The sequence below is a fragment of the Amblyraja radiata genome, chromosome 10, assembly GCF_010909765.2.
Source record: "Amblyraja radiata isolate CabotCenter1 chromosome 10, sAmbRad1.1.pri, whole genome shotgun sequence".
In the NCBI taxonomy this organism is placed as follows: Eukaryota; Metazoa; Chordata; class Chondrichthyes; order Rajiformes; family Rajidae; genus Amblyraja; species Amblyraja radiata.
The window spans coordinates 14,334,496-14,360,626 of NC_045965.1; the positions used below are offsets into that span (position 1 = coordinate 14,334,496).

Consider the following 26,131-nt stretch of genomic DNA (forward strand, 5'->3'; position numbering starts at 1 on the left):
CAGTGGCAGAGGGTGGCACAGCAGTAGAGTTGCCGCCTTGCCACGCCAGAGACCCAGGTTCAATCCTGACTATGGGTGCTGTCTGTATGGAGTTTGTACGTTCTCCCTTTGACCTCTGCGTGGGTTTTAACGGGAGCTCCGGTTTCCTCCCACACTCCAAAGACATACAGGCTTTATAGGCTAATTGGCTTGGTATAATTGTAAAATTGTCCCTAGTGTGTGTAGGATAGTGTTAGTGTGTGGGTAATCGCTGGTCGGCCTGGATTCGGTGGACCGAAGGGTCTGTTTCCGTGCTGTACCATTAAACTAAACTAAAACTAGAAGGTTTCGTCCAGATGATTGTGCAAAAAATCTTTGCAACCTGCAGAATGTTTACCTGTTTAAACACCACTCTCTCTCTGTCCAAATACTCTGGGCACTTGACCTCAGAATTCTGGTGTCCTGTGCATTTTATCTGCTGTGCAGTATCAATAAACCTTCCACTGTAGTCTATTCCAATGACCTATGAATGAAAATGAAAATAAATTGATGTAAATCATGGTGCTGGACAAGACATCACAGTGAAGAATCACTCTAGCCTGATAGTGAGATGTGGGCTCCACATCATAGGGTGGTAGGGGTTTCCATAACTTGCAACAAAATTGTACAAATGTTCTTTGGAAACACACGCTTACCACTCTATGAACAGAGGGAAATTCCAATACCGGGTAGGAAGGAACTGCAGATGCTGGTTTAAATCAAAGATAGACACAAGGTTGGAGTAACTCATTGGGTCAGCCAGCATCTCTGGAGAAAAGGAATAGGTGATGTTTTGGGTCGAGACCCTTCTTCAGACTGAGAGTCAGGTGAAAGGGAAACAAGAGGTATAGACAGTCATATGGAGAGATATAGAACAAATTAATGGAAGATATGCAAAAATATAATGATAATAAAGGAAACAGGCCATTGTTAGCTGTGGGCGAGGTGAAAACGGGTTGGAGACAATGAAACTCAACAAGATGACTTTAGAAATAGTACAACGACTTGGGTGGGAGAGGGACAGAGAGAGGTGGGATGGAAGGATTACATGAACTTAGAGAAATAAATATTCATACTGCTAGGTTGTAAACTGCACAAGTGAAATATGAGGTGCTGTTCCTCCAATTTGTATTATCCCATTACTAGTCCTTAATCCCACAACAGTAGAGTAGGAAGCATGAAAGGGGAAATGTTATACTGTTTGTGAGTCAGTTGTTCACACTGGGGAGCAGGTTGTGGGTGAGACTGGTGGCAGGCCCATATCCTGTCTTTGATCTTAGACTAATGGCTGCCCCTCGCTGGTCAGCGAGCATCAGTATAAATGGACATCAATGGACATATCTTCTCTTGCGGGTGATTAACAACACTGACCTCTACCAGTTGGCCACCACATTTTACATGCGGATGTGAACGAGACGTACTCTGAAAACCTCTTCAAAAGGAACAACTGGAAATACTTGAATCAGAGCATCTGAAAATGGAGTCGCAACAGAGCAAAGCGACCACTGCTCAAAGCGACAAGAATTCAATGAGGATGAAAAGACTCCATACTGAAAAAAAATCAAACTTTATTGGGCCTCAGGTAAGGATTCCGTGAACACAAACCTCAGTGTCTATAATGATCTCATGGGTTCAGATGTGTAAGAAGGAACTGCAGATGCGGGTTTACACCAAAGATAGACACAAAATGCTGGAGCAACTCAGTGGGACAGGCAGCATCTCTGCAAAAAAGTAATGGGTGATGTTTCAGGTTGAGTCCATTCTTCAGACTGAAGACGTTTAAAGAAGGGTCTTGACCCGAAACCTCACCTGTTCCTTCAATCCAGAGATGCTGCCTGTCCCGCTGAGTTATCCTTATCCTTAGTGCCTGCAGCCGCTCAGTGGGCCTCAGTAACTTCGGAAGGAGACTGGGAAGGCATGAAAATACTTGTAACTCTAATATTCAAAGACAATTCAATAATCACCTTGTGAAACAGCTGGGTCAACATGAAGGTCATGAGCCCGGTTCCGCTACCCAGGACAAGGCCAGCCGTCCGTGGTGGCTGCTGCTCCCTGATCACCTGCTTGCACACCCCAAACAACTGGCGGCAGTAACTGCTTTCACCCAGGTCTCCATACTCCAACTCCAGCTGCTCCTGAATAAACCAGACAAAACAGCAAAGGGGTTTCATTGACATGAGACCAGCTTTCTAAGAGGTTCTCAGAAATATATATTTTTTAAAGATTCCCTCTTGAGGCCTTCCAAGGAACTGGTCGGATTTGAAAAGGATTAAATTATAATTTGATCAGATCGTACGTCTGCACGTGCAATGTACAATCCCGCATGCAAATTCCTGTTCAGAAATATATCAAATTATCTTGGTTGGTTTTAAGAATCTTGGAAATTAATTTCAAAACTCATAGCTATACCTCCCCTTGAATGGAAAATCTCTGCCCAATCTTTTCCCCAAATCCTGATCCATAATTTCTGCAAAATTAACTAATTTGTAGCAAATAAAATGAGTGGTTTGCATAATGATCACGAGACTCAACAAGGATTAAGAGCAGGCTTGTTGGTGCAGTAAAAAGATGGAGATTGTTAGTAATCACTGATGGATCATTACAGCATATGGACGTCTTCTGTTTGGTACCCAATAACGGGACACATTTGCCCTGTTGATTAGAACGAGTATCGTTAACAGTTATTGTCCACCGATTCACTTTGGTCAAGAAGCCATGAAATTATTGTAAGAAAGTTAAGAAAACCAGTCCTCGTATTTTCTGAAGTTATGGCAACAATGTTTAGAAAACTAGTCCTTGTGTAAACTTTAAAACGTTGAAATGATCCAAATGACATGTTTGCAGTTGTGCAGGGAATTTACATCACCGATTCTCTCAAGTGGGTGAGTTTTTACCTTGTTTACCAGCAACCTTGTTCTGCACAGGGGCCAGGACACATGTCTTTGAGCGGATGGCGTGCCACATCTATCACGTGTACACATGGATCCCGCCCCCCATCCCGACCCGGATGGCAGGCATCAAATCACCTGTTCACAGAAGGTAGACAAAAATGCTGGAGAAACTCAGCGGGTGAGGCAGCTTCATGCAATCCTTGCATGTCTCACCCGCTGAGTTTCTCCAGCACTTTTGTCTGCCTTCAATTTTTCCAGCATCTGCAGTTCTTTCTTAAACGTGTTCATAGACGGTGCGCGGCCGTGCCGGTGGCTTTGCGCCGGATACGGTACAGCCAGAGCTCGGCCGGGCTCGGTGGTCGGCGCTCGGAGGGCCGGATGATTACGGGAAAAAAAATCTGCCTGCGGGCCGGATGGTTTTGGGTTACGGGTTGCATTCAGCCCGGTGGCCGTAGGTTGCCGACCACTGTCGTAAAGGTAATGCTGCGGTTGTTATGGGAGATTTCAACATGCAGGTAGACTGGGAAGTTCAGATTGGTATTGGACCCCAGGAAAGGGAGTTTGTGGAGTGCCTCCATGATGGATTATTAGAGCAGCTTGTATTGGAGCCTACCAGGGAGAAGGCAATTCTGGATTTAGTGTTGTGTAATGAACCGGCTTTGATAAGGAACTTGAGGTTAAGGACCCATTAGGAGGTAGTGACCATAATATGATAAGTCTTAATCTACAATTTGAGAGGGAGAAGGGTAAATCGGAAGTGTCAGTATTACAGTTGAACAAAGGGGACTATGCAGCCATGAGGGAGGAGCTGGCCAAAGTTGACTGGAAAGATACCCAAGTAGGAATGACAGTGGAACAACAATGGCAGGTATTTCTGGGAATAATACAGGAGGTTCAGGATCAGTTCATTCCAAAGAGGAAGAAAGATTCCAAGGGGAGCAAAGGGCGACCGTGGCTGACAAGGGAAGTCAGAGACAGTATAAAAATAAAAGAGAAGTAGTACAACATTGTAAAGATGGGCGGGAAGCCAGAGGATTGGGTAACATTTAAAGAGCAACAGAAGATAACTAAAAAGGCAATACGGGGAGAAAAAATGAGGTATGTAGGTAAGCTAGCCAAGAATATAAAGGAGGATATTAAAAGCTTCTTTAGGTATGTGAAGAGGAAAAAATTAGTTAAGACCAAAGTTGGACCCTTGAAGACTGAAAAGGGTAAATTTATTATGGGGAACAAGGAAATGGCAAATGATTTGAATAGGTACTTTTGATCCGTCTTCACTAAGGAGGACACAAACAATCTTCCTGATGTACTAGTGGCCAGAGGATCTGGGGTGACGGAGGAACTGAAGGAAATCCACATTAGGCAGGAAATGGTGTTGGTAGACTGATGGGACTGAAAGCTGATAAATCCCCAGGGCCTGATGGTCTGCATCCCAAGGTACTGTGAGGAGGATGCTATGAGAATGCAGAGTGACTTAGACAGGTTGGGTGAGTGGGCAGATGCATGGTAGATGCAGTTTAATGTGGATAAATGTGAGGTTATCCACTTTGGTAGCAAAAACATGAAGGAAGATTATTATCTAAATGGTGTCGTTGGGAAAAGGGGAAGTACAACGAGATCTGTGGTGTTCATCAGTCAATGAAAGTAAGCATGCAGGTATAGCAGGCAGTGAAGAAAGCAAATGGCATGTTGGCCTTCATAACAAGAGGAGTTGAGTATAAGAGCAAAGAGGTCCTTCTGCAGTTGTACAGGGCCCTAGTGAGACCACACCTGAAGTATTGTGCGCAGTTTAGGTCTCCAAATTTGAGGAAGAACATTCTTGCTGTTGAGGGAATGCAGCGTAGGTTGACAAGGATAATTCCCGGGATGACGGGACTGTCATATGCTGAGAGAATGGAGCGGCTGGGCTTGTATACTCTGGAATTTAGAAGGATGAGAGGGATTCTTATTGAAACATACAAGATTATTAAGGGTTTGGACATGCTAGAGGCAGGAAACATGTTCCCGATGTTGGGGGAGTCCAGAACCAGGGGCCACAGTTTAAGAATAAGGGGTAAGCCATTTATAACGGAGACGAGGAAACACTTTTTCACACAGAGAGTTGTGAGTCTGTGGAATTCTCTGCCTCAGAGGGCAGTGGAGGCCGGTTCTCTGGATACTTTCAAGAGAGAGCTAGATAGGGCTCTTGAAGATAGCGGAGTCAGGGAATATGGGGAGAAGGTAGGAACGGGGTACTGATTGGGGATGATCAGCCATGATCACATTGAATGGTGGTGCTGGTTTGAAGGGTCGAATGGCCTACTCCTGCACCTATTGTCTATTGTCTATTGTATCGCACAGCAACGTAACACGTCTGTCCAGTTCTCCAAATGTCACTCCGAGTGAGAATCATGTTAATTACAGCTCTTTGCAAATTTCCTTTCAGTACTGAGTGGAGGAGCCTAATAATAATTTCATTAGCACACCTGTGAAATATGATCAAACAATATTTATGTTTGTTTATTTTAGTTTGTTACTGTCACATGTACCAAGGTTCAGTGAAAAGCTATTTGTGTGGTGTCCAGTCAAAGAAAAGACTTCATGATTACAATCAAGACATCCACAGTGTACAGACAAAGGATAAAGTGGACAACTATCAGTACAAGATAAAATCCGTTTAAAGATTATTCAAAGGTCTCCAATTTTCTCTCAATTAGAGTCACAAAGTCATAGAGTGATATAGCGGGGAAAGAAGCTCTTTGGCCCAACTTGCCCACACCGGCCAATATATCCCGGCTACATTAGTCCCACCTGATGCTTTCCAAAACCTGATGAACATGAAACAGTTTATTATACCTGGGAAACACCAAAGATTATAGAGTAGAGCAAGATGCGCCACTCTGCGAAAAAAGCGTAGTATGACATGGATATGACATGACCCCATTTTATTGAGCAGCAATTTAAAATAATATTAATAAAATTTACGATAATATTTGATTAGATTAGATTAGATTAGATTATTTAATGACCACACAGTCAAGTTGGTGGAATTCAGGTTCAGTACAGGATGTTACAAGGTAGGCTGATTCCCGTCAAACATAACATAAAACACAACATCATACAATATACAGTACATGCATGGGGAGGATATGTGCTGTTATCATAGTGTGTTCAGAATTCGGATTGCGTGTGGGTAAAAACTGTTTTTAAATCGAGATGTCTTGGCGGACAGTGAGCTGTAGCGCCTTCCTGATGGCAGCAGGTGGAAGATGTGGTGAGCAGGGTGGGAGGGATCAGAGATGATTTTCTTCACCCTTGTGTGATATGTGAAGTGATGGATGCTGTATATGTGAAGTGATGGATGCTGTATAAAACACTGTTCCCTACAACACTGATTACACCAAAGATGATAGAGCGGATCGATCTTTGGAACGGATTACACCAAAAATACTAGAGGAGCATTGCCCGCTGCCTCGGGAGCGCCGACCGCGGGTAGACGCTTGAGGCTCTCCCGCCGGCCGCCTTAATCTGGTATCGGGGGGACCGAGAATCAGTCCTGGATCAACTCAAGAGTGGAGGAAACATCTTCTTCCCCCAAAGATACTAGAGGAGCCTCTAGTATCTTTGCTATTCCCTGCGACCTGATGTAAGAGCAGATTGTGTAACTGTGGAGTCCGTCCCCGCTACCAAAGATGTCGCGTTTGGCATAAACAAATGGCGGCCGTGACGTTCCGTTACGTACTACACGTCAGCCCATTGGATTTCGGAGGAGTGGTCTATCTTGCTCTGCTCTATGATCTTTGGGAAACACTATACATGGTCTTACATCCTGTGTAAAATCAGCCCCACTCCAGCTCTTCAGCTACACATCTGCAAGCAATACATGGAGCAAGGGAGGATCCAGCTTGTCTCTTCTATGCTTACCACAACCCTTTCCCCATGGAAAAAATAGCCTGGCAACTGCACGTAAGGAGGATGGATCCGATTATATGGAATTTTACGTGGGCATGGTTCACTTCCGTGAGAAGAGAAAAAAAGAACTGGAAAGAGCAGAATATTTTCATCTCATTATTTTGTGGTTCATCTCATTATTATGAACCTTGTCCAAAGTATTCCTTCAAGGAGGTAAAGGAAACTTCAAATTCAATAACTATGAGACCAATGTGCAGACCTTCATGCTTCCCACTGAGATTTAGCTTTACAATTATTTATGATTGTACTACATGGAACCACAAGACTTATTACTGACATTCCAACATTAAATCAATTCTGTTCAGGATATGTCTGAAGTGTGGTGCTTAATTCATCTCACACAGGAAGCTTGTAAAAAATGTATCTTCAGAGAACCCAGCTATTTTAAATTGTATCAAATGACCTTGTTGATTCTTTCTCCTCAAAGGCGTGCATGACTGACCTACCTGCAAAGCAGCATCTGTCTCATAGTAGAATTGAGTGTTGCTGCTGGGAACTGGGACCAGTAGCAGAGATTCCTTGGAGACAGCGGTTGGGTAATCTGCTGAAAACACACAAGCCTCTTTAGTGGAATTCTTGTTACCGGGAAAATTGCCAAAAAAATATCAATTCAGAGCGCGAAGAATTATTCTCTTTTGTTCTCTCCTTATTTCATAAACTGTTGAATGCTACACTGCAGAAATGCTAATCACAATGCCCAGCTTCCACAGCTAAAGTAATTGAGCCATATCAACAACATGCACATTACAGCCGAGAACTCATCGTAGCAGAAACTGTAAAAACAACATTTCTTATCCCAGCAAATAAGCTAAGACCCAAAGCCAGGGGAAGTTTACTCTGATGAAAGTCAATGATGTGAAACACAACTCATTGTTCTCTCTCCACAGATGTTGCCTGACCCACTGAGTGTTTCCAGTATTTTGTTTTTATTTCAGGTTTTCAGCATGAACAGGTCATCAAATTGGTTTACTGTTCATCTTGTTTACTAGACAGAAGCTGGCTGCTTTATCAGAATAAACAAGTACCACTATCTAGACAATAAGAAAGTACAGCATTAGAATAAATGGACAAAGCTGAAACTGGAAAGGCAGCGACATTTGTTCTTAATGTATAAGGATGATATAATATTTTGGCTCTGGAGGAATAATATTGCCCAAACGTAATAACAATTGCCCAGATGCCAAGAGGTTGACATTTCTTGTGCATAGGTTCATTGTTCCCAAACCTGTTGAAGACTTTCACTCTGCAACTGCGAGAGAATGAAGATATAGCAATTTCCCATCACTTTCAGTGGGGGGCAACTCTGACAACTTGCACTAGAACAGACTTGGGGCATTAATGAAGAAGGGCAGCCAAGCGGGACAATGGCAAGTCTTACAAAAGCAACATACTGCAGAGGCTGGAAATCTGAAAAGAAAAAAAAAAGAAAATGCTCAGCAGATCCAGTATCTGCGGTGTTTTGTATCTATAAAGAGAGGGAAGACACTTCAAGTTTAAAAACTTCTCATCTAAAAAAATGAGAGATCACGCAATCTTTAAGATGCTGATGCTGAGTGTGAACTGCCCTCACATGGTTCATTGAAGAAGATGGCGATATCTTGGCGCTTGTCCTACAAGCTGACACACATACATCTGTGGGATGTTGATGTGCCTTTGGTTCTCTGGCAGTAAAGTTTTGGGTGAGAATATAAAACATGGATGTTCTTCTACTCGTCAGTAGCCACCTCTCATTGAAGGCACATATTGATGATGAAATTAACCTCTGCCTTCAACCTCTGCCTCTCATTGCGTTTGCGATCCCTGTCACTCCACATGATTCTGAGACTTGAACCACCTACAACTGGAAAGAGACTGGATTGTCACACTGGAAGGTTTGGCAAACCAAAGTTGGCACCTTCTCCCAGGACAATATCCCAGCACTAAGGCCTTATTTACACTTTAAAAAACATAAGACACTGCAGATGCTAAAATCGGGAGCAAAAACCACTGGAGGAACTCGGCAGGTTGAACGTGGTGGAGAGGGAGAAGAATTGTCAACATTTCAGGTTGGGGACCTGCATCAGCACTTGTTTACATGTAGTTTGCTACTGGAGCAGACTGCCCAAAAGCACATTCCTGCTCTTCCAGGCTGCGTCATGGGATTACATCGGCAGGTGTTCAGGTGAGAAGATTCAAGGATGTGCTCAAAGTTCCTTCAGAACAAAAGGAACATCATAGTCATACAGCATAGAAACAGAGCCTTCAGCCCAACCCATCCATGCCAACCAGGATTCCCATACAGGTTAACCACATTCGCCAGTGCTTGGCCCACATCATTCTAAAACCTTCCTATCCATGCACCTGTACAAGTGTTTTTTCAGATGTTATCAATGTACCTGCCTCAAATACTTCAACTGACAATTTGTTCCATATATCCACCACCGCCTGTGTGAAAAGTTACAACTCAGATTCCTATTAATGGGCTTGTCCCACTTACGCAACTTTTTCAGCTACTACCGGCACCCGTCATAAGTCATTGCAGGTCGCCGAAATTTTTCAACATGTTGAAAATCCAGCAGCAAACAGAAAAACGCTACAACTCTTTGGGCGACTGAGGAGACGACTCACGACCATACAGGCGACACCCTGACGACATGTCACGTGATGAAGCCTGCATGGTCAAAGAGTCGTACCTTGTTCTGGTCGCCGCTGGCTTTTCAGCATGTTGAAATTTTTCGGCGACCTGCAACGACCTATGACGGGTGCCAGCAGTCGCTGTTAAGATTGCTGGTATCGATAGTAGTATATTCTCATCCACATTGTTGATATAGATGACAAACAGCAATTGGCTGAACACCAATCTCTGAGGCACACCACTTGGCACACTAAAGATCTCCAGGCTGAGAAATAACCTTCCACCATCATCCTTTACTTCCTACCATGAAGCCAATTCTATATCCATTTAACTAGCTCTTCCTGGATTTCACACAATTTAATTGGATATCCAATTGCAACTTGCTCTGTAATTACGGCTTGCCTCAAGTTGTGAACAAACTTGATGCACTAGAAACATCAGGAGAGGTGAGGTGAGGTGAGGTGAGGTGAGGTGAGGTGAGGTGAGGTGAGGTGAGGTGAGGTGAGGTGAGGTGAGGTGAGGTGAGGTGAGGTGAGAGGAGAGTCATGACTTACTTTTACTCTGGACAGGAGGTAGTGTTTGACGTGGGTTTTCAAAATTACTCTGGTTTCTGACAGTGAATTGGGTGCCCACTGATTATAGAAGCTGTTTTGAAGAATGGTTTTTGAAAGAGAAGAGAAAAGAAAGGAGCTGCAAAATGATCACTTACGCAGGATAATAGTTGCAAACACCAATGTATGCACAGTTTAAGAATAAGGGGAAGGCCATTTAGAACGGAGATAAGGAAAACCTTTTTCACCCGAGAGTTGCGAATCTGTGGAATTCTCTGCCTCAGAAGGCAGTGGAGGCCGATTCTCTGGATGCTTTAAAGAGAGTTAGACAGAGCTCTTAAAAATAGCGGAGTCAAGGGATATGGGGAGAAGGCAGGAACGGGGTACTGATTGTGGATGATTAGCCATGATCACAGTGAATGGCGGTGCTGGCTCGAAGGGTCGAATGGCCTACTCCTGCACCTATTGACTATTGTCTATTGCATCTCTTCAAATAGTGATGTTCCAGACAAAGGACAAACAGCAAGATTACTTTTCAACTGCATGAAGTTGTAAGATTGAAGACTATCAAAATATAGATGTAATGGATGTTTAGTTTATGAAAGTTAAGCATAGCTCACATACAAAGCAAGGCTTATGTCAATCAAAGAGCCTATATCTAAAATATCAATGAATATGTTCTCACCATAACTGCAGATCGGCACACTGGTTGCTTCCACCATTTACTGTTTTTCTTTCAAATTATTAAACTCTCTTCATAAGCATGAGAATTTCAATTAATCTTAGCCATAACTCTTTCTGAAGATAAAAATCAACTTCTTTAACCTTATTTCATCATCTTTATTTCCTATTCTCAGTGGAACGCTATGATTGGGTTTTGGGGCTAGATATTGGAATGGAACCGTGACTACCCCATCTTAAACAGTATAGTTATTGTGTACCTCCGTTTGTGAGCCCTGGAGCAAACCCTTCAACATTCACCACTGCGGCTGGACTCCTTAACCCATGGCAGGTTCTTGCCAAGCGGAAGCCCAAATGCTGGAAAAAATGCCTCCGAAAGGAAAACCGTGCAAATCTTGAAGCCTCGTCGCCTGTTGCAATCCAGGAGCCACCCTGAGCGCAGAAATAAAAATCAGCGGCAACAATGGCACCATAAATGTTGCTTCATTCAAAGTCACCTCACAAAATCATAAAACACTTAACAGCCAATTAAATATATAAAAAGAACGCACATTGCTGAAGGAACACGTTGGGTCAGGCAACATCTGTGGCAGGTAATGAGCATCGTGGGTCTGGAGCCTTCATCAGTCCAGATGAATGGTCTTGACCTGAAACACCAACTGTCCATTCCCTTCACTGAAGCTGCTTGACCCATGGAGTTTCACCAGCAACTTGTTTTTTTTCCCCTCCAGACTAGTCTCTTACGTCAGAAAATGCACTGCATTCACTGTTGTAATGGCAGCAGACATGCAGCAGTAATTGTACACATTGTCAGCAGACATTGACAAGATACGGCCCAGACAAACTGATTCAGATATTGGACATTAATTGAAATCGAATTTCCTAAGAACCTTCTGTCAGTTCTTTGAATTATTTCACTCAATATTTTCTGTCTACATTAAAGAAAAATCAAGTGTGTACGAAGGAACTGCAGATGCTGGTTGACACCAAAGATAGACACAAAATGCTAGAACAACTCAGCGGGACAGGCAGCATCTCTGGATAGAAGGAATGGGTGATGTTTCGGGTCGAGACCATTCTCGTCTAAAGAAGGGTCTCGACACGAAATGTAACCGATTTCAATGAAATTACAAGTCTGATTTGTCATAAAGTGCTGGAGTAACTCAACGGTCTCAGCGGCGTGAGACCAAGGGTTCTAACCTGAAACACCACCTGTCCATGTTCTCCACAGACACGGCCTGACCCGTTGAGTTACTCCAGTAATTCATGTGTTTTTTTGGTAAACCAGAATTTGCAGTTCTTTGATTCTCCCAGTCTGTTTTGTCACCAGGTTGGCAATTAGATTTAAAAATTCTATAAGCATGGGGTAATGAAATGTGACACAGTTAAGGATGGTATTATTCTTCGAATGGTTGAAACATATTGGTTGTGCAATATGGTTGCATATTGTGTGCAAAGATTCTTCATGCACCAGAATGTGCGTGAGGCTATTATTCAATATAAAGAAAAATGCTGCTGTCTTATAAAAATATATAATACAACTTTGATGGCATGTATAATTAGTTTTGTCATGAAGGCATAACCTCAACTAACCCTTGATACGACATGAAATGTTTTCCTTGACAATGTGTGTAGTTATTTTCAATTATACAACAACATGACAGACAGCATCTGTGGGAAGAAAAATAGAGTTGACATTTCAGGTGATTGACTTGCTATTGAGGGAGTGCAGCGTAGGTTTACAAGGTTAATTCCCGGGATGGCGGGACAGTCATATGCTGAGAGAATGGAGCGGCTGGGCTTGTACAGTTAGAAGGAGTTTAGAAGGATGAGAGGCTATCTTATTGAAACATATAAGATTATTAAGGGTTTGGACACGCTAGAGGAAGGAAACATGTTCCCGATGTTGGGGGAGTCCAGAACCAGGGGCCACAGTTTAAGAATAAGGGATAAGCCATTTAGAACGGAGCTGAGGAAAGACTTTTTCTCACACTGAGTTGTGAGTCTGTGGAATTCTCTGCCTCAGAGGGTGGTGGAGGCCGGCTCTCTGGATACATTCAAGAGAGAGCTAGATAGGGCTCTTAAAGATAGCGGAGTCTGGGGATGTGGGGAGAAAGCAGGGACAGGGTACTGATTGTGGATGATCAGCCATGATCACATTGAATGGCAGTGCTGGCTCAAAGGGCCGAATGGCCTACTCCTGCACCTATTGTCTATTGTCTATTGTCCATTGACTTTGTCAGAATTGGGTATTTCTGACTGATGATCTCCAACCTGAAACCTCAATTCTGTTACACTTTCTACAGATGTGTACCTGACCTCCTGAGAATGTTCTACTTTTATTTCACATTTCTAATTTTGCAGTGTAGGATGGAACTGCAGATGCTGGTTTAAACTGAAGGTAGACACAAAAAGCTGGAGTAACTCAGCGGCGGGACAGGCAGCGTCTCTGGAAAAAAAGAATAGATGATATTTTGGGTCGAGACCCTTCTTCGGTTTTCAGGCTGAAGAAGTGTCACGACTCGAAACATCACCTACTCCTTTTCTCCAGAGATGCTTAGTTTCTCCAGACCTGCTGAGTTACTCCAGATTTTCCATTTTTGCAGGGTGTTTTTTACTTTTTCATAAAAAACAGCATAGTTTCTGTTGGATGCACAATTATGAATTAAAATATATCCTGAAGCGACAAAGTTTATAACATGGAAGCCGTCCGTATTATTGTAAACTTACCAGGATCATTGTATGCGTGCCATCAAAACAAGGGCTGGAGAAGTCATCATACAGGTAGGAAGTGTCAAACCCTGGAAGTCCATTAAATTGATCTTCAGTCCACACCCAGACATTGCCAAACACATCATGAAAACCTGCCTGGTTGGGTGGATACATAGCAACAGGCTGCAGGTGACAAAACAGAGAGAATGTAAACCATGTACCTGTCCAACTATCTTTCATAGAAAGAAAAAATAGGTGCAGCTGTAAGCCATTCGGCACTTCGAGCCAGCACCACGATGAATATGATCTTGGCTGAACATCTAAAATCAGTACCCCGTTCCTGCTTTTTCCCCACATCCCTTGATTCTTTTAGCCCTCAGAGCTAAATCTAACTCTCTATTGAAACATCCAGTGAATTGGACTCCACTGCCTTCTGTGGCGGGGAATTCAACAGATTCACAATTCTCTGGGTGAAAAAGGTTTTCCTCATCTCAGTCCTAAATGGCCTACCCCTTATTCTTAAACTGTGACCCTGATTCTGGACTCCCCTCAAAATTGTAATTATACCAGCCTCTACCAGCTCATTTTATGTATGCACCTAACTCAAAGTTTCTCTTCCGATTACTTTTAAAATCCTTCCCTTCTCATGTTAGCCTTATCTCCTCTAGTTTATAGCACCCCTGACATGTGGCGAACTGTGGTTATACATCTTTTTTGGTATATGAATTCAAAATTTGTACACAAAACGAGGCATTTCACTGCACCTAGGTTGATTTGAGAATAAAGCATTCATTCATTCATTCATTCATTCATTCATTCATTCATTCATTCATTCATTCAAATAAACCATAACTCAGCATCTCTGAGAAGAGTACCCAGTGAATGGTTGGGAGAAAGTTGTACTCACTGTTGGTGACCCATAAGCCAGGTTGAGGTTGTATTTCACCTTTACATCATCACAAAATATTGGATCAGAGGTAACGTCACCTTCCATAGGCTTCTATCAAGAACATTTAGGAATGGTATAAGGATGACTATTGCTTATACTTACACTTTGGTATAAATAGAAGTCAAAATTCCATCCACAAAACCAGGGCAACCAGAATAGATAATAGATAATAGACAATAGACAATAGGTGCAGGAGTAGACCGTTCGGCCTTATGAGCCAGCACCGCCATTCAATGTGATCATGGCTGATCATCCCCAATCAGTTCCTGCTTTCTTTTTGAGTGATGGTTTTGAGCGATGTGAAAATATCAAATGACCAGCCATTTGTTAGGATCTGTTTTATACTATCACCCTGGGCACAATTACCATAATGAAGCCAATCTGACGTTATCGGCCAACCTCAAGATATCAATGATGGAAAACACGGCCTGATTGCCATGAAAATATAGGCATAATATTGAGAGAGGCTTCGTTGCTAGTCACTGGCCCTTATGACAATGGGAATTTGAACTGGGAGAGTCTGTTGCTTGAATCCTGGCTAATTAATTACTTCAATAATATGTGGACACCTGATGCGATGGATTAAAAATCGGCATCAATGGTGATGGGAAATGGCATTCTCTGATGAACAGTTGGAGTATGTCTAACCCTTTCTTGCTCCATTCTTGCAAGTACTTCCTCATCTGCTGGCGACATTGCAACACCTTAACTTCTTCTTCTTATCGAGTCCACACACAAGATTAGAAGTAGTTCAGCCAGAGCTAAACACACTTCTCAGCATCTGCATACAACGGTGTCTGTCTTGTCGCATCTTGTGCTTCTTGTGTGTGGTGGTGGAAAGATTGGTGAAGGCTCTTTCCTTGACCCCAATTCCTTAACTAAGTACATGGTCCTCCCCTTTGGTAGAATATTTCACTCCAATACCGTCTGCCTAATGTATTTGCAAAATGCAATTAACCTCATCAATTAACCATGTCTAGACACATATTTTCAACCTCAGGAAAATATGAGCTTGATGTGCTTCAGGCGGACGCAGAAAGAAACAGAGAAAGGACAAAAAGGGAGAAAAAATAATCGATGGAGCTGTGACCAAAAATGTAGGGAAAGTTAAAAATGGCCTTAAAGAACGAGAGGAATGTAAGGAGTCAGTGAGATTTAGGAAAGGAATTCATCCCTGGGGAAGCAAGACCATGTCAGTAGCCAGAGAGAGGGATGGACAACAGGAACATGTGGCTGTGTTGAAGGAACAGCTGAGGATTTGCCAGACTGTAAAGGAAATTATATCTCTATCAAAGGCTCAGGAGGGAAAGCAGAGGAGTAAAGGGATTACAAGATGATGAAGAGGCAGTCCAAGATGGTGCCAGGAGCAGAATGCAGATGGGGAAGGGGAAGAGGTCAACGGTAGACCTTTAAATATAATGGTGCCAGTGCAGGAAGCAAACTGGTGGAAATTCCTTGTCTATAATCATTAGCTCCATTGATTTGGGCAACAGAAGAGAGAGAATAATGTGACTGACCCAATCAAAGGGACAAGGTGGTAACAATCTATGAGGAAATTATATCTTTGGCACAGAAGGAAGCCAGCATTCTGAGACATGTTTTCCACCAGTGTGTTTGGAGAAGTAGAAACTGTTTAGAGAACATCAAGAAGCTGCAAGGAAGACGTGTATGTAGATGCCACATTGGTCAGGGAGCTCCTCAGATGGTATGAAGAAGGGTCTCGACCCTAAACGTCACCCATTCCATCTCTCCAGAGATGCTGCCTGAGTTAATCCAGCATTTTGTATCTGTCTCAGATGGTTATGTTGAACTGGCGGGTGGTTTGGGAAGCAACTGGTGTGACAGTTGTCAGCAACAGATGGGAAGGAACCACATAGCATCAGTGAGAAATGAAGTTGGAGGATAGATGGTTCTGACGTGGGTCAACAGAACAGGAGGTGAGGCTTATGGGCAAGGTAACATTGGAGAAGGTATGAGGCAAGATGAGAGAGGGAGCAGAGAGAGGGAGCTTTAAGTCAAGCGCAGGAGGAGGTTTGGAATGCTGGGAAAAGGAAAGAGAGAATGAAAAACATTCCCAGTTCTGACAAAAGGTCTTCAACATAAAACATTAACTTTGTTTAGGAAGGAGCTGCAGATGCTGGTTTACACAGAACAGAGACACAAAATGCTGGAGTAACTCAACTGTAGTAACAACTTAGTTGTTCTTTCCACAGATACTGCCTGACCTGCTGAGAGATTCCAGCATTTACCGTTTTTATTATTTCCAATTTTATTACAGCGTATTTAATTTTGAAATTAAAGAACTGGTTGCTGGGGATGACTTAATTTTGCAGTTTTTGTTTCTCTCTTGGTGATGATACAACAGCTCTCTTGGTTCATCGGAAAAATATAGTGTTGCCGGTCTGTTTGTGCTGAATTAGTTGATCCAAGATAGGATTGTACTTAATGAGAAAAACGTTGCCTTTTTCCTTCGCTCCATAGATGCTGCTGCACCCGCTGAGTTTCTCTAGATTTTTTGTGTACCTGCCATATTTCAGTGGCAGCTTGGACATCAGCACAAGGCTCCAGTTTGACCCAATTTGTGAATGAATGGAAGTTCTGGCAAGAATTGAGGTGAGCAAGGGTGATTGATTCTCTGGTTAGAAACGACATGCTAGAGTAACTCAGCGCAAATAATTCTCTAGTTGTGAGAAGGGCCATGGTGTGGGGTGGGTGAGCAGTATCAGACTGGGGTTGATCACCAATGTCGGGGCCATGAGGATTCACAAGAGGATGGCTACATGGAGTCACTGCTTTTAAGGAGGCAGCCATAGAAGATGCCACGGACTCTTCAAAATTCCAGCAAGGGCCAATGTGACTTTAGTTTATCCCAAAGTCGTCATGTCTGGCACACGAAGGAGGGAATAGAAATACAAAGGAATATTAACGAGGCGTTTAGGATAGGATGCACAAAGTACCCAATAAAATAGAAATACCAAGTGACAGCTACTTAGTAGGAAAGGAAGGAGATACGAGAGAAGGAATGAGAGGGGCCAAGAACAAAAAGCAATAGAAAAATATCTCAGATCAGGTAATGGATACATCAGGAATTCAGTTTCTATATTCAAGGGATAGATTACAAAGCAGAGCCTTGTATCATAAATCAGAATTGTTACACTTAGTACACTCAGATCCATAATATTACAAGGAAATGTTACAATGTCTATTTGCTCAGCAGTCGGCCAACAGGTGCAAATTTCACTGAATCAACAATGTCACTGAACTCGGAACTACTGTACACAGTAAGACTTACACACTCACTATTTATCATCTTTCAGTGGGTTAGAGGGTATGTTGACCAATCTCTGACCTGGCCCAAGTGTCTGATGGAAAACTCCCGGTGCAGGACTATCTATTTTCATGCATAAGTCTTGGAAAGCAGATTTCGATCCAGAATCCTGGCAGATCATTTTCTTCCTCAATACATTAACCATAAACTGTGGCCAATTGCAACCATCTTGGATCAACTAATTCAACACAGACTGAACTCAAAGCCTTTGTAATCTAAATGACTCAAGCATCAAGATCAGTCTGAAGAAGGGTCTCTACCCGAAACATCACCCATTCCTTCGCACCAGAGATGCTGCCTGTCCCGCTGAGTTACTCCAGCATTTTGTGTCTATCTTTGACTCAAGCACCTTTAGCTCACTCTATTTTCTAGTTAAACCAGAAGCTGCACAAACACACGTTTTATTTTGAACAGTGTCAGGCAAGCTTACAAAACTATTTAAAAATAATCATTGGCATATCGTTTGCGTAAGATAAATCAAGTCGAGCTTGCTGTCATGCACGTAGTGAAATGCATGTACAATTAAATTCTTGCTTACACAAAGATAATAAAAATGATGCTTGGTTATTTTGCCTTCTTTTACAAATCAAACTCAACATCATTTACATTAAGTGTTTAAGAAGGAACTGCAGATGCTGGAAAATCGAAGGTACACAAAAATGCTTGAGAAACTCAGCGGGTGCAGCAGCTTCTATGGAGCGAAGGAAATAGGCAACGTTTCGGGCCGAAACCCTTCTTCAAATGATCCATTAAAAAAGATAAAACAAGGAAGGCTGTTGAAACATGAAGGCCCAGAGTGGCTGGAATTTGCAAAGTGTAGATAAAATGAAGATATCACTGCGTTCAGCTGTATGCTGTCTCTCTTTAGAGTTCCAGCCACAGGAGCTTATGGGAGTAAATCCTTCCATAAATTAGACTCACCCCCTGAATGGACTGGATAGAGTACCTGGTTGTCGTGTTGAATCTGATGATGCTCGGCTTCAGTTAGCAAGCGATATCCATTGCCATTCCATGTACAAAAGGCCTTTGCTTCATGATAGTTGACTTCCACTGGCCAATCCCAGGGCATCGGGAGAAGGTCAAACATAGCTCTGTACCTGCAGAATGTAACAGATGTGCAACTTCCCAGCTCCTGACGTAAATTTAACACCTTCTTCCCACAGCTCCCCCCCCCCCACCCCCCATTTTAGTCCAGGCTGCCCTGGGTTTGTGAGATATCTGATATCTCATTGAAATCGGTGGTCTTCTTTCAACAGCGATCAGACGTAGAAACATTGCCTGATTCTAGTCTGCTACAGAAGGAAGATAAAGACTGCTGGAAATGTTAACGAGGCTGAAAATTAAGAAATCGCAAATACCTGAGGATCTATATCCCAGAATTTTGAAAGAGACATCGCGATAGAGTTGCTGCCTTACAGAGCTTGCAGCCCCAGTGACCCGTGTTCGATCCCGACTATGGGTGCTGTGTGTACGGAGTTTGTGTGTGTTGCTGTGTGTACGATCTCCCTGTAACTGAGTGGGTTTTCGCCGAGATCTTTGGTTTCCTCCCACGCTCCAAAGATCTACAGGGTTGTAGGTTAATTGGCTTGATGTATGTGCAAATTGTCCCTAGCGTGTGTAGGATAGTGTTAATGTGCGGGGATCGCTGGTTAGTGCGGATCCGGTGGCTCGAAGGGCCTCTTTCTGCGCTGAATCTCTAAACGAAACTAAACTAATATCCATGAAGACATTAGGGGCAAAATTTCACTGGATCAACAACTTCACTGACATCGTCCAAAATATTGTAATGGTTCCATGCACATTAGTTGCAGCCAAAGTGACCTCATTGTCTAAACATGGATTGAGAGTGAAATTAGGGAGCTATATGACTCAAGTAGTTGGAAAATACTGGGGTCAATAATAAACTGATTGATATCTGGACACTTAGAAAATAATAACGGGTTTGAACAGAGTCAACATGGATTTGTGAAAGGGAAATATATGTTTAACGGAGCTACTTGAATTCTTTAAACATGTATCTGGTACAGTAAATGAGGATAACCCAGTGGGATTATTCAGAGGAAACTATTGAAAAGACTGGGGTGCATGGAACTGGGGTTGAGAGTTAGTCATCAGAGAGGAAGCAAAGGTGGGTATATGAAGCACCTGTCCAAATTGGCAGGATGGTAGCAGTGGGATATCACAAGGATCAGTGCTTCGGCACCAACTATTCATAATCAACATCAGCTGCTTGGATAATGGGACCAAAGATGACTTTTTAAAGTTTGCTGATGACACGAAACGGGAGTAGCAATGATAACGCAAAGAAGCATCAAGTAGATAGAGAACAGGCTAAGTAGTGGGCAACAAGGTGGAGAACTGTGATGATGTCCAGCCCATCACCTGTGACATGTTCCAGACTGGAATCAGGCAATGTTCAACTAAGATGGAGACGTGTGGAAAACCATGAGGTTATCCACTTCAGAAGGAGAAACAGAAACGAGAAGTATTTTTTAAAAGGTGAGTGACTAGGAGATGTTAATGTTAGAAGGGCTTTGTATCCTTGCATATATAAATCACTGATAGCTGGGGTGGGAGATTGCAACCTTCACGTGGTCCACCCTGTTTCGACTAATGCAATCAACCCAATGTACACAAACAGAAGATCAAATAGAACAAGTTGTCCTACAACTTTAGGCTGTGCACGCCATACGCAAGAAGAAGAATCACTGATAGCTAACACTGATGCTGCAAGCGATTAGGATGTCAAATGGGATGCTGCCTTTTAATGCAGAGATTTTGAATGCATGTATAAAGATATCCTGGTACTTTTATAGAGGGCTTTGGTGAGGGGGGATGATTTGAAGGGGACCTGAAGGGCAACATTTTCACTCAGGTAACGTGGAACTAGCTGCCAGAGGAAGAGGTAGAATAAGTACAAGTACAATATTTAAAAGACATTTGAACAGGTATATGGATAGAACAGGTTTAGAGGGTTTCGGGCCAAAAGCAGGTCCGGCCTCTATTCTCTGGACCCAAATGAGACACACAAAATAGTTGAAAGGCTTGACGTGGGGAGAATATTTCTCCTGATTAATGAGTTTAGAACTAGGGACTATAGTCTGAAAAGAATAGGTAGGCCATTTAGTGCTGAAATTAGGAGACATTGTTTCACTTATAGGAAACGAGTGTTTGGATTTCATGACTCTAGTGTGCTATGAAGGCTTAATAGGGTGGCAGCAGGGCGAAGGCCCCGGACGGCATCAGAATTAACAAGCTCATCAGGAAGCCCGTGTCCGTCCTGGGGGCAGAGTTGGATTCATGGGAGGTGGTCTTGGAGGGGAGGATGCTCCTCAAACTGCAGAGCATCTTGGACAATATAGCTCACCCCCTCCATGACACACTGGTCAACCTGAGGAGCACCTTCAGCAACAGACTGGTTCCACCAAGATGCAGCACAGAATGCCACAGGAGATCCTTTTCCCTTGTGGCTATCAAACTGCACAACTCCTCCCCCTTCTGTCGTGGGGTAGACTGACTCCCCTCCCCCCCTTACCCCCTCCCCAATCTTTGCACATCCCCAATCCTGGACTTTCCACGCATCACTTTAATTTCATGTTCCATGTATCTTGTTGTGTTTTATGACAGTTGGCAGATCAATTTCCCTGCTGGGTTAAATAAAGTTATATCATATCGTATTGTCATCGTAATCAATGATTGCATTCACGACAGAGGTCAGCAGTCTTGCTGGATATTGGAGGAATTGAAAGGTATGGAATAGGGCAGCAACATGGTGTTGATGTAAAAGACCAGCTCTGATCTTGGTGAATGGCAGAGTAGCTGGAGGAGATGAATGGCGTTATTTCTTGTACTGTGATATTTATGGCCATACACAGACAATTGGCATAACTGTCTCTTCCTCTAATCTTCCCTCCACCTCACAAGTGGAGCTTCGCTGACCAGACGCAGGCTGGAGAAAGATCAAACTGTGCTTCCCACCCCCACTCCCTTTTTCGTCAATATTCAAAACAACGGACCCATGAAAATGTTGTATTGACAGTATGCATTGGGAATGTTCGAGGCTGGGATCTTACCCATTGCTGAGGAGGAACAGGCAGGAAAGTCATTGTTTGCATGGGATACTCTGGGTAGCAGTCTTAGTTGCAACAATTACATCTCAGATTGATTCACCAAAATAACATTGAGGTACAACCAGGTGTTTGAGAGGAGTTAGGTCATAAGATCATAAGGGATAGGATAGAAGTAGGGCATTCGGCCCATCATCTACTCAGTCATTCAATCATGGCTGATCTATCTCTCCCTCCTAACCCCATTCTCCTGCCTTCTCGGCATACTAATGACACCCGTACTAATCAGGAATCTATCTCTGCCTTAAAAATATCCACTGACTGGGCCTCCACAGCCTTCTGTGGCAATGAACTCCACAGATTCACCACCCTCTGACTAAAAAAAATTCTCCTCATCTCCTTTCTAAAAGAACGTCCTTTAATTCTGAGGCTACAACCTCTAGCCCTAGACTCTCCCACTAATGGAAACATCCTCTCCACATTCTTGCAACTATCTGTGATAATTAATTGCAATCGATGGTAATTACCTGTACTCTGGTAATACTTCCTCGGTAATCTTTTCATCACCATTCCAATGCCCTTGCGGACTGCTATGGCGAGGTTCATCTGTGCATCCTGTTTTAACGTTGTTTAGGGAGACTTTATGTAATTGACAGTGAGAATAATTTGCAAGGCTAGCTCCACAGCCACTCTTGCATCCTGTTGAAGATGAAGATAAAAAATTGTTAGAAACACAAAGAGACTGAAATGCTGAAATCTGGAGCAACAAACAATCCGGTGGGGGAGCTCAGCAGGTCAGGTAGCATCTGTGGTTGAAATGCAATGGTCAACGTTTCAGGTATATCAGGACATGATTACTGATTTATTAATCAAGCTACTCATTTAACATGCTAGTGCGTAAATTGCAAGCCAGTAATATCCAAATGTTTCAATCTGCTATCCCAGGTGAGTGAACTACTTGGCATGGAACAAGTAAAGTGCCTGTCCCACTTTCCCTATTTACTCACAAATTCTCCCGAATTTTCCCCTTGATTCAAACCCGGAGAATGTCTGTAGTGAGTCCGTAGCGAGTCCGTAGGAGGCCGTAGACATATCGTAGCGGCTCGTTATGCCAGCCGTAGGTACTTGGGGCATCAGGTAAGTCGGGCGTTTTTTTCCAGCATGTCAAAAAAGTCCACGAGTAAAAAGATAGTCGGGAGGAGGAGTTCCTAGATCACAAAAATCTTGATTTTGTTTTTAAGGTCCTTTCAACTCGGCAGAGGACTCGGGAAAGTGGGACAGGCCCTTAATGCTGGATTGATTTAAAATTGTAAAAACACTTACTGGAAGGTGAAAATAGTGTATTAATAAACAAGGTGGAAATAAATTTGTGTGAAAGATTTCAAAACCATTTATTGACCATTGATTTGGTGGCAGTTAACATTGTAAAAATGAAAGGTACATGTGGATATTGCATTGGAACTAATAAAAACTGACAAAAATATGAATAACAATTGTGACAAATGTAATGTTACTGAGAATTTTTTCCCGACATTATTTCAGGAATACTGCATCATGTTTGAATGGGTTTATTGGAGGATAGTTTTGCTGTGATTTATTATGGTGCATGCTTCCATTACTAAGTTATTTTTATTGTTAAAATATTGATTGAACTTCATGAAATTTCCAATATTTCTATTTTTTTAATGTCTCTTTTCACCAGTTCAGTTCACGGGTAATGAAATCTGGAAGAACAAAGTTCAGTCTGGATAATGGAATGTGCTATGTACTGTAAGTATTCAAGAGAGATATAGCTCTTAGGGCTAACCGAATCAAGGGAAATGGGGAGAAAGCAGGAACAGGGACTGATTTTGGATGATCAGCCATATTGAATGGCGGTGCTGGCTCGAAGGGCCAAATGGCCTACTCCTGCAGTTATTTTCTATGTTTCTATGTTCCGATCTATTGCTGTGCCTCTCACAAGAAGAAAATGATCTCCTGAAATGCCAAGGAATGCTTGTGCCTCCATGAGAGTGAGGGAAATCTAGCTGGCTCCTACCTTTAGAACAGACCCAGAAGGTGGGATGCTGAGCCTGACAATACTTCCTCCACTCCCAGCCTTCCCTGGTCCAGTAATCTTCCTTGTCATATCCTCCATCTCGCACAAACTTCCAATATTCACCATTTGTTATGAGATACTTGCTGGCTTCAAACTCCGGCACACTACAGAATTGCAAACAGAACAGTTAGATATATATTTGCACACATATTGTGTACTTGACGACTGACCCATTACTCTTCCCATGTTACCCATATTTCCATAGGACCAATAGGACCTGATAACCAGCCAATTGAGTCAACGGCAGCTCAAAGAGTAATCCCATTCCCATTTACTTTCCCCTTTATCCATTTTCTCCACATATCATCAACTCCCACCAGGGTTTACCACTCAGCTACACACTCTGGGCAATTTATAGCTGCCAGTTAACCCACTAGCCCAAACGTCTTTGAGGAAACCGGAGCACAGTGAGAAAACCTATGCCGTCACCGCAGAAAATGCAAACTCCACACAGACAGCACCAGCGGCCGGGACTGGACAAAGGCTGCCAGAGCTACAAGTCAGCAGCTCCACTAGTGCGCCACAGTGAGGCCCCTCGCCAATGAAGGGCTTTTGAAATGTAGGTACTATTGTACTTTAGGATATCAGCAAACAATTTGTCGACATTATCTCACACACACAGAAAGTAGATAAATGCTGTTAACAATGTTTCTATGATGTGCCATGGGAAGTATTGCTGCATCAAAAGTGTTCTTTCAGTGCAAGATGATTTTGTTGTTATTGTTACAACTACAACCTTGAATCCTACTCTTGGACAAATAATGGGTTGGAATCTTCGATGGTATTTCAGAACGCTTACCAACCCAGAAACCAGACATGAAATGAATTTACTATTGGACTGTGACCCTGCATCCATAGGGTAGTGGCTGCTTCTGAACTGGCCTCTATGCAAGTCCCTCTGGTGCATCAAACCAACCACTCGTTCAACAAGGTTGCTCAACTGCTTTACAATCAATAAAAAGAGGCTTGGTTAGAGTGGATGTGGAGAGGATGTTTCCACTAGTTGGAGAGTCTAGGACTAGAGGTCATGGCCTTAGAATTAAAGGACGTTCTTTTAGGAAGGAGATGAGGATGAATTTCTTTAGTCAGAGGGTGGTGAATCTGTGGAATTCTTTGCCACTGAAGGCTGTGGAGGCAAAGTCAGTGGATATATTTAAGGCAGAGATAGATAGATTGTTGATTAGTACGGATGTCAGAGGTTATGGGGAGAAGGCAGGAGAATGGGGTTAGGAGGGAGAGATAGATCAGCCATGATAGAATGGTGTAGTAGACAATGGGCCGAATGACTTAATTCTACTACTATCACATAACATGATGAAAACAGTAAAATTTCCCATTTTTTTAACTTCAAAGTTTTATTCATGGGATGTTATGCTGCTGGGTGCCTGTACCTCCCGTCTCCCACTCCTTAAAAAAAGTAGCTCCTAATCTCCGATCCCTCACTATATTTAAAGTATTGTTCCTGAGTCTGCTAGTCCCACTCCATAATAGGAATCAGCCAGCTTCCTTCTGCCTCTGACATTTAAAAAAAAATCCTTTGTCCAATTCGTGGCTAAATTGTTGCTGCATATTTGCTCTAATATAAATGTAGAAAGAAAGACATGATGTGCTATCTAATAGTAATTCTGCATACATACTCTGTTATCATTTGTCCATATTCATTGTCCCAGCCATATGATGGGAAATTCCTTGGTTTTCCAAAAGTAACTCTGGAGCCTGAGACTTTGATTAAGGGATTGGCAGATGGTTGTAAACCTGCAAGTAAAAATGAAGATGCAAATCAAAAAAATGTTAATGGGTGCACCACGGTTTTAGTAACGGGGGATGCTCTATGCTCTTTTGCTGAAAACCCCCCCAATATATTTGAATTTGTGCCATTTTTTAAATTTTCTATTTGAGTTTCCTTTGTTCTCATTTTCCTCTGATCTTCTCAGGGCATGAATGAGCTGAAGGCAGAAGTGGCCTCTGCTAATGTTATCCTAAACCAGCCCTTGGAACATGCACAGTACTGACCTGGGGATATACCCTTTTCCAGTTTTCATTATTCCCAAGATAGACACAAAAAGCTGGGAGTAACTCAGCAGGATAGCGGAGTCAAGGGATACGGGGAAGGCAGGAACGGGGTACCAATTGTGGATGATCAGCTATGATCACAGTGAATGGCGGTGCTGGGTCGAAGGGCTGAATGTCCTACTCCTGCACCTATTGTCGATTTTCTAGGACGTGCAACATCTCTGGAGAGAAGGAATGGGTGACGTTTTCGGGTCGAGA

General features: G+C 42.8%; 1 protein-coding gene across 3 annotated transcripts in view; it reads right to left on the reverse strand.

The window, feature by feature from the left end:
• LOC116977575 (ergothioneine biosynthesis protein 1-like) overlaps positions 1-26,131 on the reverse strand; it is a 63,375-nt gene that overhangs the window by 17,341 nt on the left and 19,903 nt on the right. For 2 of the 3 annotated variants that reach the window (XR_004413250.1, XM_033028124.1), the window contains exons 7-16: positions 25,498-25,615; positions 23,801-23,964; positions 22,290-22,461; positions 18,642-18,792; positions 14,326-14,418; positions 13,437-13,601; positions 10,967-11,138; positions 7,307-7,404; positions 1,983-2,153; positions 377-502 (exon numbers count right to left, since the gene is read on the reverse strand). Coding sequence is in view for 2 of the 3 variants with exons in the window: in XM_033028124.1 (XP_032884015.1) it covers positions 377-502; positions 1,983-2,153; positions 7,307-7,404; positions 10,967-11,138; positions 13,437-13,601; positions 14,326-14,418; positions 18,642-18,792; positions 22,290-22,461; positions 23,801-23,964; positions 25,498-25,615 (1,430 nt within the window). In the remaining variant the exon portion in view is untranslated. The remainder of the gene's footprint in view (positions 1-376; positions 503-1,982; positions 2,154-7,306; positions 7,405-10,966; positions 11,139-13,436; positions 13,602-14,325; positions 14,419-18,641; positions 18,793-22,289; positions 22,462-23,800; positions 23,965-25,497; positions 25,616-26,131) is intronic. The other variant, XM_033028125.1, reaches the window with a different exon arrangement.